The sequence below is a fragment of the Vulpes lagopus genome, chromosome 3, assembly GCF_018345385.1.
Source record: "Vulpes lagopus strain Blue_001 chromosome 3, ASM1834538v1, whole genome shotgun sequence".
Taxonomy (NCBI): Eukaryota; Metazoa; Chordata; class Mammalia; order Carnivora; family Canidae; genus Vulpes; species Vulpes lagopus.
In genome coordinates, this window is record NC_054826.1 from 163,409,389 (window position 1) to 163,422,689 (window position 13,301).

At 38.4% G+C, this 13,301-nt stretch overlaps 1 protein-coding gene across 1 annotated transcript in view; it reads left to right on the top strand.

The window, feature by feature from the left end:
• Nucleotides 1-13,301, top strand: part of NEGR1 (neuronal growth regulator 1) — an 812,989-nt gene that overhangs the window by 620,193 nt on the left and 179,495 nt on the right. The window contains exon 5 of the mRNA XM_041750612.1: nt 4,939-5,059. Within this exon, the coding sequence (XP_041606546.1) occupies nt 4,939-5,059 (121 nt within the window). The remainder of the gene's footprint in view (nt 1-4,938; nt 5,060-13,301) is intronic.

Consider the following 13,301-nt stretch of genomic DNA (forward strand, 5'->3'; position numbering starts at 1 on the left):
AAACAAGAGAGTAATTAAACTAACCAGGTTATCAATAGAAGCTTGTGATGGATCTCCTGTTGCATATGGTTATTTCATCTTCAATAATAGTTGGATATTATAAAAGATTATGGCCTCTGAGTGCGACAGGGAAAGAAAGAGATTAAAGCCTATGAGAGCAAGAGTGGAAATATAATCCTACCTATGCCTCTCACAAGCAAAAATGTGTCATAATAATTGACAAATAAGTGGGGTTTTAATTATAGATGTCTTTTGTATATTTTATTGCCTTTTATGGGGAGATGTGATTTTTGCTTTATAAAGATAATTAAATTTATTAAATGATTGCTTATATGAGACAGTGTGTGTGTATATATATATTTGTGTATATATATGTACATATATACACAAATTCATAGGCCTATACACATACAGATATATACTTACATATATAATATATACTAACATATCCACATACATATACTACATATATAAATATATAAAAGGACATGTGTATTATCTCATAGCATTTTCTTCAAATATGTATGGCAACATTTTTTTATTATTTTTTCATCAAGTTATTAGCAAGCACTTTAATAAAAATAATATTTCTTTGTAAGTTTCTTTCCAGAACTATAAACTGAACTTTTACTATTAAGAATAAAAATACCACAGAGAAATAGAGGTGTTATAATTTCAAAGTGAAGTATCACCTTTAAAAGAAAATGATGAATTTCCTAGAGTATTTTTAAAAGGAAAGGCAATGTTCTGTTGTAAGGGTGTTTACAGTTTTCACATTCACTGCATATTGAAAAATCATTAAACTCTGTACTTTTTTATTGCTTTCTAAAGAAACTCAAATATATCCAGGGTGCACACTTAACTCAGGTCATTTGTCTGAATGAATTAGTATTTGCATTTTCAAGGTTCCTGTTGTGTTAAACACTTTCCTATAGTGTTATTTAAAATATGTAGTATGTTAAAAAGATGGATAGAAGAGAAAATATTTATGAAAATAGATATGCATATAAAACTCCTAGAAGATAACAGAGGGGAAAATCTAGATGACCTTGGAATGGGTGATGACTTTTTAGCTGCAACACCAAAAGCCATACATAATCCATAGAAGAAATAATTGATAAGATGAACTTCATTACAATTAGAAATTTCAGCTCTGTGAAACGCACTGTTAAGAATATGAAAACATAAGCCACAGACTGGGGGAAAGTACTTGTAAAAGGCACATCAGATAAAGGACGGTTATTCAAAATACACAAAGAACTCTTAAAGCTCAACCCAATTAGGGATCCCTGTGTGGCGCAGCGGTTTGGCGCCTGCCTTTGGCCCAGGGCGCGATCCTGGAGACCCGGGATCGAATCCCACGTCAGGCTCCCGGTGCATGGAGCCTGCTTCTCCCTCTGCCTGTGTCTCTGCCTCTCTCTCTCTCTCTCTGTGACTATCATAAATAAAATAAAATAAATTTAAAAAAAAAATAAATTTATAAAAAAAAAAAAAAAAAAAAAAAAAGCTCAACCCAATTAAATAAGAATATAAACAACCCAATTAAAAAATGGGCCAAACACCTTAACAGAAACTTCTCCAAAGATACACAGATGGCAATTAAGTATATGAAAAAATGTTCCACATCAAATAATGAGATACCACTACACAATTAATAGGATGACCAAAATCTGGAACACCGATGGCCCCAAGTGCTGATGAGGTTGTGGAGCAAAAAGAGCGCTCATACGTCGCTGGTAGAAATGCAAAATGATAGAGCCACTTTGGAAAATAGTTTGTAGTTTCTTATAAAACTAAACATAACTTTGTCACGTGATCCAACAATTGCACTCCTTGGTATTTACCCAAAGGAACTTAAAGCTTACATACGCAAAGCTTGTGCGTGGATGTTTAGGAAGCTGCATTTCTAATTACCAGTGCTTGGAAGCAAACAAGATACTTTCAAGTAAGTGAATGGATAAATAAACTGTGGTACTTCCAAATGATGGAATATCATTCAAGTGCTAGGAAGAATTGATCTTTCAAGCCATCAGAGGACATTGGAGGAACCGTAAATGCATTACACTAAGTGAAAGAAGCCAGTCTGTAAAGGTTAATCTCTATGATTACAACTATATAACAGTCTGAAAATGCAGAACCTTGGAGACAATAAAAAGATCAGTGGTTTCCAGGGGTGGCAGGGTGGTAGAGATTAATAGGCAGAGAACACAGAAGATTTTTAGGGCAGTGAAAATAATTTGTACCATATCATAATGACAGATATATGTCATTAAGTTTTTGTCTAAACCCATAGGATATACAACCCCAAGAAGGAGACCTAATGTAAACTATGGATTTTAGATGATCGTGAGGTGTCGATGTAGGTTCATCAGCTGAGACAAAGGTTCTGCTGTGGTAGGGAACGTCCATACAGAGAGGCTAGGCATGGATTGGGGCAAGGGGTATATGGGATATCTCTGTAGCTTCCACTCAGTTTTGTGTGAAGGGACACTGCTCTAAAAAATAAAATCTATTAAAAGACAATGACACCTGCATACAGCTCCTAATGCTTCTCTCCCAAACTCATCAACTAATTATCTTACCCATCTCGGGCAAAGGGTAGTCTAACCTTCCAGTGAAGCCAAATGAAGTCACCCTGGACTCCTGGTTTTTGTTTGTTCATTTTTTACTACATTAGGAAAATCCCATTGGCTTCAATTTCACAACAGACTCCAAAGCCAGTTACTTTTCTACCCCTAGTGCTACCCCCCCTAATCTGAGCTACTGGCATCACTTGCCTTGCTTCCTGCAACAGCTTCCTGTGAGTGCTCAGCTTCCCTCCTGGCCTCACTATCGTGTTTTCTCAACACAGCACCCAAAATACTTTTGAAAAAAAAAGCCAGATTATATCTCTCTTCCATAGTCGTTCACCATTTTGCTCAGAGTAAAGCCAAGTCCTTAAAATGGCCCTCAGGGTCCTATCTGATCTTCTATCCTTTGGCCCCAAGTATTAGTCAGGGTTCTCCAGAGAAACCGAACCAGTAACCTGTGTGTGTGTGTCTACGTCCATATAGAAATAAGTCTATATATGGTGTGGATGTATACATATACTTATACGCATAAAACCTACAGATATCTAGATAGATACACACATACATATTTACCCGAATCTACCTACTTACACACACACAAAGAGATTGTATTATCAGGAATAGCTCACATGAGGTTGCGGAGGCCCCTGAATTACTGTCTGCAAGTGAAAACTCAGGTAAGCCAGTGGTATAGCTCAGCCCAAGTCTGAAGGCTTGAGAACCAGGGGAGCCAGTGGTGTGAATCTCAGTCTGAGAGCAGAAGGCCAGTGTTTTACCTCCAACAGTCGGGTAAGGAAGGGGGGGATTTCTCCCTTCCTCTGCCTCTCGTTCTGGTCAGGCCTTCAGGGGACTCTGTGGTATGCATACACTTCACTGAGTCCACTGCTCTGAATGTTATTTCCTACAGAACCAGACACACCCAGAAATAGCAAATACCCGGACGCTGTGACGCAGTCAAGTTGACGCAAATTTAATCATCACACTCCATCTCCCGATAATCCTCCTTCTTTTTGCTTTCCTTCAGCCACATGGTTATCTTTGTTATTTTTCAAGCCAGTCAGGCTTGCCTCAGCCTCAGGGCCTTACTGCAAGCTCTTCCCTCTTCCTGAAAGGCTCTTTCTCTGGATATCCACAGAGCGAACTCACTCATCTACAGCTAGTCTCTACGTAAATCTCGCTTTCTCAGTGAATCTTCCTCAGATTACCCTACATAGAACTATAATCTATTCCTTGCTCAGACTCCTCTTATCTTGCCCTAATTTTTTTATCATCTCTATTATCACTGTCTAATGTTTTATTTGAATTACTTATTTTATTTACCGCTTATAATCTGTCTCCCCTTCCCTCCTCCATCTAGAACATAGACTTCATCACATCAGGGAATTGCACTGCTTTGTGCCTTGAGAAATGTCTGGTGTGTGTTGATGGCTCAACAACTATTTGATAAGTAAAGGAGTGGCTGTATTAGAAAGAAGCTTTTTAAGCATCATTTTGTGGGTTTTGATTTCTGAACATGAACCAGATACTCACCCTGCCTTCAGGCAGCTAACAAGCAAGCCTGGCATTCCCATAAATAATTACCATACAAGATGGAAAGCAATGGGACGAGAGATTTAGATAAACTATTTCGAGACTGGAAAGCTATTTTCAACCGGAGCAACAGGAAAGAGAATGGAGACACCTAATTGAGCCTAAATCTGTAGAAATGGAAAAGAATAGCATTCCAGGTAGAAGAAACAACCCCGCAAAAAATCACTAATGTGCTAAAGTGCAGGAAGTAGGCAGAAGAAAACACAGAATAATGGAAGAGCTCAGGCTTTGAGTCCATGTGCCTAAGTCAGTATGCCCCTACTAAGCCCAAATTCTTCAGCTAAGTAGCTGTGTGACGTTAGATAAATTATTTAACCTCTCTGAGCTTCCAGTTTTCACATTTATGATGTTGGGATAATCCCATCTAGCTTACAGTATTACCCTGAGGAAATCCTGAACATAATGCACCTAGCCCAGTGACTGGCTCTCAGTGATCACTCAATAAATGAGAGCTATTATGGGAGTGTAGTCTGACTGGAGTACAGATGAAGTGTTCCCCTCAACAATGCCATTTTTCCAACAGGAAGCAAGCCCAAAATGTATTGCATTTACTGTGCACTCCTTGGGAACATTCATCTATTGTCCAACTTGAAAAATGAAGCTGAAAATGACTAGTCTTGTATGAGAAGCATAAAACACTGAAAATGTGATGCATTGGCCTATCAGGCACAAGATTGCTTTGAATATAGAAGGAATAAAAATATATGTGTGTTATATTTCTGCTGCAGATTAGTTTCACTTACCCACTGGTTTCTTGCTTTGTTTGTTTCTTTTTCAGTCGCTCCTACGATTCAGGAAATTAAATCTGGCACCGTGGCCCCGGGACGCAGTGGATTGATAAGATGCGAAGGTGCAGGTGTGCCGCCTCCGGCCTTTGAATGGTACAAAGGAGAGAAGAAGTAAGGACTTTGTGATTATTACTGTGTTTCCAGCACTTTGAGCTAATGTGTTTGTGTTTCAGATACTTACTTGAAACCATTTTTTTTTTTTAACTGGCTTGAATGATTCTCAGCAGCCTCCTCGAAGGCAGGCAAACCAAAGGGGCTCACCTGGGAGGGAGGAGTAGCTAATAGCATCTAGAAGAAACGTCCACTTTGGTTTTCTATGATCTCAGGAAGGCCACTGATGCATTTTGCTTCTTCTCCTCCTTTCGGACCCAGCACACGGTTGCTCTTGCTGGCAACCATGTTTACTTGGGAAGTAAACCAGCTTTTAAAGGACTTGGGCACAGCTTTCCTGAGAGCACTCCAGAAGCAATCAGAGCTGCTGCCTTTGCCTCGCTTCCTTGAGAAGTCTCAACCCTTTCACCTGCCTTACTCTCCCGCGAGGCGTTTTAACATTGCATTGTACAGAACGCTGTGTTTTAGATATTTTAACACGAAAGGGCCTGTCGAGAAGATAAAATACATGGTTAAAGGACTAACCAAGGGGATTTTAGGGCCACTGTAACTTTAGCTCTCTATGATTGTCCCCTTGAGGAGCCCCAGGACAAGCCTTGACAAGAGCTGTTGAACAAGAGAAGACAGGACTTGACTACTTTCTCTTTACTTTCAACCAGTGGGCTCGTTCACACCTCTTCAGCTGCTCTTATCAAGCCATCAAAGAAGAGGGGGACCCCTGCGGGTTAGCAGGAAGATGTGATGCAGACGGGAGGATGTTATCTGGAACATATATTTTTTGCCTCAAAACTAGGGAAGAGTGTTCAAGAAAATGTTAGGTTGGACCATATGCAACTGCCATTTTTAGTCAAAAAAGCTCAATATTGGTGATTCCATACTGTTCGACGTGTACATGCGTGGGGTTTACTTATTTACACCGTGGCTCATGACTATTGTCAGCTCAATGTCTGAACTGAAAACTAGTGAAATGAAGTAAGAGCTGAGACGTTGCCGTAGTGGATGACAGTGGATAGGACGGAGCAGGTACTTTTTTACTTAAACTGTAATCCAAAGAAGATTTGTAGGAGAGCTTCCCCCTCTTCAAGCCTTAACAACCAAGGATATCCAATGACTACCTCATTGGATCTGAGTAACTGACTCTGCTTTTGTCTACAATTATTTGCAACTATCTTTATGCAACCTCTTCTACAATTTGAGGCACTCAATTTTTAACTCTTTTGACTATTTAATGTCTTTACTAATTCTAAATCTACCTCTTTGTGGCTTCATTAGAAGCCCCATTTTTTACATACTTAGAATTAGATAAACTAGTCTGCAGTCACCCTTGTCCTATCATACAATATTGTATATCAGCCAATATAACCTTTCTCAGATTCTGATAATCCAGATTCAGAAGTTCAAGTTTGGGATTATCTATATAGACAAACATCTAGAAGAGTGGTTCCCAATCCTCTGAAAGTCATGAAACCCTTTTTTCAAATACAATCTTATGTGGAAGCCCAGTAAGTAATATCAATGAAAGCATGACTTCTCTCTCGGTAGATGAGAGGTGAATGGAGTTTCAGTTCCATGGTCTCAGAGCCCTCCCTTGCAAGCTCCCCCCGCCCCCCCAATTCCTGGTTCTTCCACAAAACACAGTTTAAATAATGACAAACTACTTTACATATCTCTCAAAGTCTCTTTTGAATCCATGTCATACCTTTCTTACAAGCCTGCAGAATTATCCCCAGTAGTACAAGTGAGAGCTCCTTTGTTAAAGTCCTTTTGGTTTCCAGTGTTTTGTGAAATGATGTCCTGAATTTTTTTTTTTCTATTTCTCTCTCTCTTGTCCTTTCCTAAATTCAGCAACCATTGTCATAAAAGGCTGCAATAATCCTTAGTCGACTTTCTTGGCCTATAGCAAAAACAGCAAAGGACCCATTGGTGTCCATAGTCATAACTTTAGTGACTTTTTTTTTTTCCTACTGGAGAGGTGGACTATAGCTTTTATTACATTTTCAAAGGAGTTCAGAACCACTGCTAAAAAAGGTAGATTGATTCTCCCCAATCAATGCCCTTTCCCAAAACACTCACACACCTAGAGAAAATCTGAGAGCTGTGAAAATCAAATGCACCGGGCAAAGGCAAACATACTTTCATTTCAGAGTGAAGTATACATCTGTCATTTGTTAAGGTTTTATTTGAGGAAATACTCAAATTATCAAATACCACAAGAGTATATAAAATCCTCTCAAAATCTCAGTGAAGCAAATTTGAGAATGTGCAAGGAGTAGGAAAAGGAAGGGTTCTGGTTGCTGAATGGTGGTTGTTTACCTTCTGGGCCCAGGCCATTCAAATATTTATCTCATTAAAATGAAAAATGATGTAAAAAACCTGCTGTTGGACAGGCAGTGTTCTAAATTGTTAACAGACTAACCCTTTTTATTATATTTTCACACTTATAACTTCTAAGATAGATACTATAAGTATTCTTACCTTTCGCTTGGGGGAAACCAAAGCACAGAGTGTTTTTAATTTGCACAGGTTCACAGAGTAGTGGCAGAGCTGGGATTTGAACTCAAGAAGTCTCGCAAGTCTTCACGCAGAGTCCCTGCACCTAGTGTAGGTCATGGCACTTCAGAGACTATCAAAAATAATTTGAAATGTCAGTGTTAAATGGCAAGGGTAAGGGCATTGCAGGTCATTTATGAATTAGCAAAATAAAAGACTGCACATACAAACACTCACACTTTCTGAATTTACTTAGTCAAAGACACAGAAATAATGGAATCAAGATAGACACACAGAGAAGAAACAGATACAGCACGTTCCCAAGCTGTTTTCTTGACCTCCAGGTCGCTAACAGAAACACGAAGCTGTCAGAGACCCTGTCAAAGTGTAGCAGAGTTTTTCCAAGATCTGGAGAAGTTGTATTTCCTCAAGATATTTTATACTTTGAGCTTACAAAAATATTCAGGAATAACTTACCCTCTTCACTTCTACTTAAGAGAATGTTTATAAAAACTCATCTCTTTTAAATTAAGATCTTCAAAGCCAAAGCTTTATTCAAATAAATATAAACAAATAATTTTAAAAAGGCAGTACCTGAACATCCATAGTCTCATCTCTGCCTCTAGTTCTTCCACAACCTATAAAATCTATGTCTGTGTGCTAAGAATAATCTCAAAACCTTAAAACCTTGCAAAATAGAGCACATTAAAAAAAAAAAAAAAAGAAACAAATGCTTGCTGAGGACAAATCACTTTCCAGGTTCTTTAAATTCTTTTATCTCACTTATTCTTCAGACTTCTGTGAGACACAATTTATTGCCCTCAATTTACTGATGACAGAACTGAGGCACAAGAGACTTAACCTGTCCAAGAGCTCTCAGCTTCAAAGATGCCATCAAGACACATTTTATCGTTAACCTCTCAGTCCAAATTCTTTCCCCTGTATACCCTGCCATCCTTAGTTATCTACGGCCAAGTAACAAATTAGCCCCAAACTTAGCAGCTGAATCCAGTAAGCAGTTACTACCACAGTTTCTGTGGGTCAAGGTGGGAGCAGCTTAGCTGGGTAGTGATGACTCAGTGTCTCTCATCAGGTCCAGTCAAGTGTCACTGGTGCTGGTCATCTGAAGGCTCGACTAGGGCTGGGGGATCTGCTCCCAGGGCAGCTCACTCACATGCCTGGCAAGTTAGTTCTTGTTATTGGCAGAAGGCCTCAGTTAATCACCACTAGACCTCTTCCTAAGGCTGTTTGTCATCTTGACGTGGTTGTTAACTTTTCCCAGAACTAGTAATCCAAGAGAGAGCAAGTTAGAAACTGTTTATGACCTAGTCCCAGAAGTTATGTTCTAGAATTTCTGTAACATCTTATTGGTTACACAGGGTGACTCTGTTCGATGTGCAAGGGGCAAAATAGGGACACGAACATCGAGAGCTGAGAATCATCAGATGCTATCTTCAAGGCTAGATTCCATACTGTCTCCTTCAGGGATAACATGGATGACAATAAAAAGTACATATATTTACATTAGAAATATTAGCCATTTGGGGATCCCTGGGTGACTCAGCAGTTTAGCATCTGCCTTCAGCCCAGGGCGTGATCCTAGGGTCTGAGGATCAAGTCCCATGTCAGGCTCCCTGCATGGAATCTGCTTCTTCCTCTCCCTGTATCTCTCTCTCTCTCTCTCTCTCTCTCTCTTTCTCTGTCTGTCTTTCATGAATAAATAAATAAAATCTTAAAAAAAAATATTAGCCATTTGACCTTTAGTTTGTTAAACTGTTTAGATAAGCACCATGAGAATGACTAAAGTTATATACTTATTATTAAAATATTATCCTTTGGTATAAAATGGTTACTTTTTTTTACACGACAGGCCCTTTTAGCATTCCTGGGAGGGGCAATGCTCACAGACTTAATTTTACTTCATATACATTTTAGTATTAAATTTAGTATTTTAGTATTAAAATTTAGTATTAAAATTCAATGCTATGGAAAGCAAAAAATATAAACTTTTTTCTTGGTAATAGAGAAGATATATAAAAAAGAAATAGATTCCTTAAATCCAGTGCAGGGCACTTTCAGAATAGGCAAAGTACTATGAAGCAAGTAATATCTTTGATGACATGAAATTAAGTTAATCTATGGCTTGAGAAGAAGAGTGTATTTATCTAGGATTAAGACTAAAAGTATAAACTAAATTGTAATGGACTAATGTTTAAATAGGCATTGCAAAAACTTGAGTTTTGTTTTGTTTTGTTTTGTTTTTTTTGTGAAGATGGCATTACTATTTTGTAGATCAGTGGTAAACAGTGGTCCACGACATTTTCAAAATATATATCCCTATGAATAAAACTTTAAACTTAGGAAAAATTGCCAGTATATGCATATTTATTTGTAAATTGTGCATATGCACTTTTGAACTAATATTTGGCCAACATTAAATGACCTACACCAGATAAAATTTAAAAGATGAGATATAATTATAATATAAACGGGCGTTCTATTATTTTCTTTTCAACTCCAACAGATCACTCGGTACCCACCTTGGAGCACTCACCCTACATTTTGGAGACTCTTGTAAAGTATGTTATTTTATTTACAATAAGGAATTTTAAGGGATTTTCAAGGGCAATTTTAATGACATGCAAATTTTACCGTACATGCTGACTTTGCGATCTTATAACACGTATAGCTCTCTACATACTCTCCTACCCATTCCTCACACAATTCTAACTACATTTTTTAAAACTTAATTTTATTTTAGAGACAGAGTGGGGAAAAGAGAGTGCGCTCATGAGCAAGGGCAGGTGGAGGAGCAGAGGGAGAGGAAACAGAATCTTAAGCAGACTCCATGCTCAGTGCAAAGCCCAACATGGGGCTTGATCTCATGACCCTGAGATTATGACAGAGATGAAATCAAGTCAGATGCTTAACTGACTGAGCCATTCAGGCACCCCATACTATTCTAACTAGATTATACCTAAGGAAAAAAATCTTTATCTCATAAAGTTAAAATGACTTGTTTAAGAGAAGTAAGTGGGAAAGCTGAATGGGAAGTAAAATCTAAGTTTAAGGAAACCTTCGTAGTGGGTGATAGATCTACTTTCGGACTTGGCAGTGATGGTTTCACAGGTGTACACTTACCCCAAACTCATTGAGTTGTATATATTAAATATGTACATCCATGTATATACACACACATACATACACACACACACACACACACATATATATATAAATCATACCTCAACAAAGTGATTTTCAAAGATTTTATTTATTCATGAGAGATGCACAGAGAGAGACAGAGAGAGACAGACAGAGACATAGGCAGAGGGAAAAGCAGGCTCCACGCAGGGAGCCTGATGCGGATTCGATCCCGGGTCTCCAGGATCACACCCCAGGCTGAAGGTGGCATTAAACTGCTGAGCCACCTGGGCTGCCCTACAAAGTAATTTTTAAAAACAAAAACAACCCCAATTTCCTGAGTCTTGTGTCAAGATATCCCTTTTTTATATTTTATAGAATCTAGAAAATTAATTAATTTATTTCAGGAGAGGCTAGAAATAAGTTAATTCTCTCTCTCTTTTCCATCCCCTTCTTTCTCCCTCTCTTCTTTTTTGCAAGGCCATTCTTATAAGATTAAGCAGTTACATATTTTTATTTAGAAGGGTACTGGAAATAACCCATTACCATCCCATGTTAAAAATAATCTTCTTTGATGACCTGGGATTTTATGCATTTGTTAAAAAAAATATGCATTGGGCACTTAACTGTGACATAATTGTAAAAAGACTGAAAATGAAGTAAATTCCTGCATTGAAGAATCTTCTTTATCTAATGTTATTTCACTGTGTATCTATAATTTTATTCTGATGCTATGTCACTCTTTTTTTTTTTTACAGCATAAATCTTGTCAGTACAGTTTTGTTACCCCTGTAATGACTTTATGATCATAGGCTGGGGAAGAGATAAAGGCTAAATATATGAAATAAGTGAGAGCATTTCAACTCCGGGAAATGGAAAGCACATGTCCATATAAGACAGACATGCAAATTATTGTACATAAAACTTTGGGCCAGCCAAACAAAATTGAAAGTGGGCTACCTCAGTTTGCATTCCCTGACTTAGAGCTTACAGTTTGTCATAGAAATCACCAAAATGAAATAATGACCAAGTAAGAAGATCTTAAAGGAGCCCTAAGTCAAGTCCAGAAAACTGCACAGCAGGGGTCCTTCACCTCCAATCAGAGCATTAACACATACTTCAGGGAAAAGGTAGCTTTTATGAGTGATACCAATGAGCACTATTTCCAAACATTGCAAGGAGTCAAGAATAATCATAAGCAAGGAAAGAACATGGTCAATGTGATGTAGGCATTCTGTGGAGAGAGGTATTTTTTTATGCCTTGAGGTAGAGGATGTGAAATCAGGTGTAATAGGAGGTAGGGTTAGAAATGCATTTTAGGGCAAGACTTAGAGCATTTTATTTGTTCTTTTTTTTTTTAATTTTTTTAAAATTTAAATTCAACTAGCCAACATACAGTACATCATTAATTTCAGATGTAGTGTTCAGTAGTTTTCAGTTGGGTAGAACACCCAGTGTTCAGCACATCATGTGCCTTCCTTAATGCCTGTTGCCCCATTACCCCACCCCCCACGCCCCTCCACTCCAGCAACTCTCGGTTTATCGCCTATCGATAAGAGTCTCTCATGGTTTTTCTCCCTCATACAAATGGCCAACAGACACAAGACTTGGAGCCCTTTACTTGTCATGATAATACATTTAGACTTGATTCAACAGGCTCTGGGAAGCCACTTTTCTACCCAGAAAAGTCCTCTGGGAAGGACTTTTCAAGGGTAGTAAACATATCCATTCCCTGTCTTCACAAAATGTTTCTCAGAGCAGTTGGGATGGGAAATTTACAAAATATGGTTTAACTAGGGTATTAGTTGTGAATTAAAAAGCAAGAGAGGAGGAGGGGTACTTGGGTGGTGCTTTCGGTTGAGCATCCAACTCTTGGTTTCAGCTAAAATCCTGTTCTCAGGGTCATGAGATCCAGCAGCACGTAGTAGGACTCTATGCTCAGTGCTGGGTCTACTTCACATTTTCTCTTCCTCTCCCTCTACCCCTCCTACTTGTGTATGTTCTCTCGCTCGCTTGCTCACTTGCTCAAATAAATAAATAAATCCTTTAAAAAAATAAAAGCAAGAGAGGAAAAAGTTAATATTTGTATACTTCAGTGATCGGTTAGATACACAAGGAAAGGACCATGTGAAGATGATTTTAAGTTTTCCAACTCAATGATAAGGTGAATGGTGAAGTCACTGAGTCTGGGAACATAGGAAAAGAGATTGGGAGAGGTTGCATTGAGTCTGGTTTAGAACATCCTGAAATCGAGATGTTAATACTACACACACAGTCCACCAATAGCTAGATTTGGGTTGTGTTCTTTAAAATTCACAGCAATATTTACAAAATAAACATCCAATCTTGTCACTTTATACCTAAATCTCTTCAAGGATTCCTGAATGTCCCTAGAATCAAGTCCTAACATCCCAGTTTGGGTATGGGAGGCCTTCATATCCTTGCCCCTATTGACCTGTCAGGCTCACCTGTCATGTACCATCTCACAATGGCGTTAGAAGTGTCCTAAAATATTTTAGTTCACAAACTATGACATGATCTTTATCTTTAAGGCCTTTTCATATGTTGGCCATTTAGCTCATAAGCCCCTCCCCCCACACCTACACACACA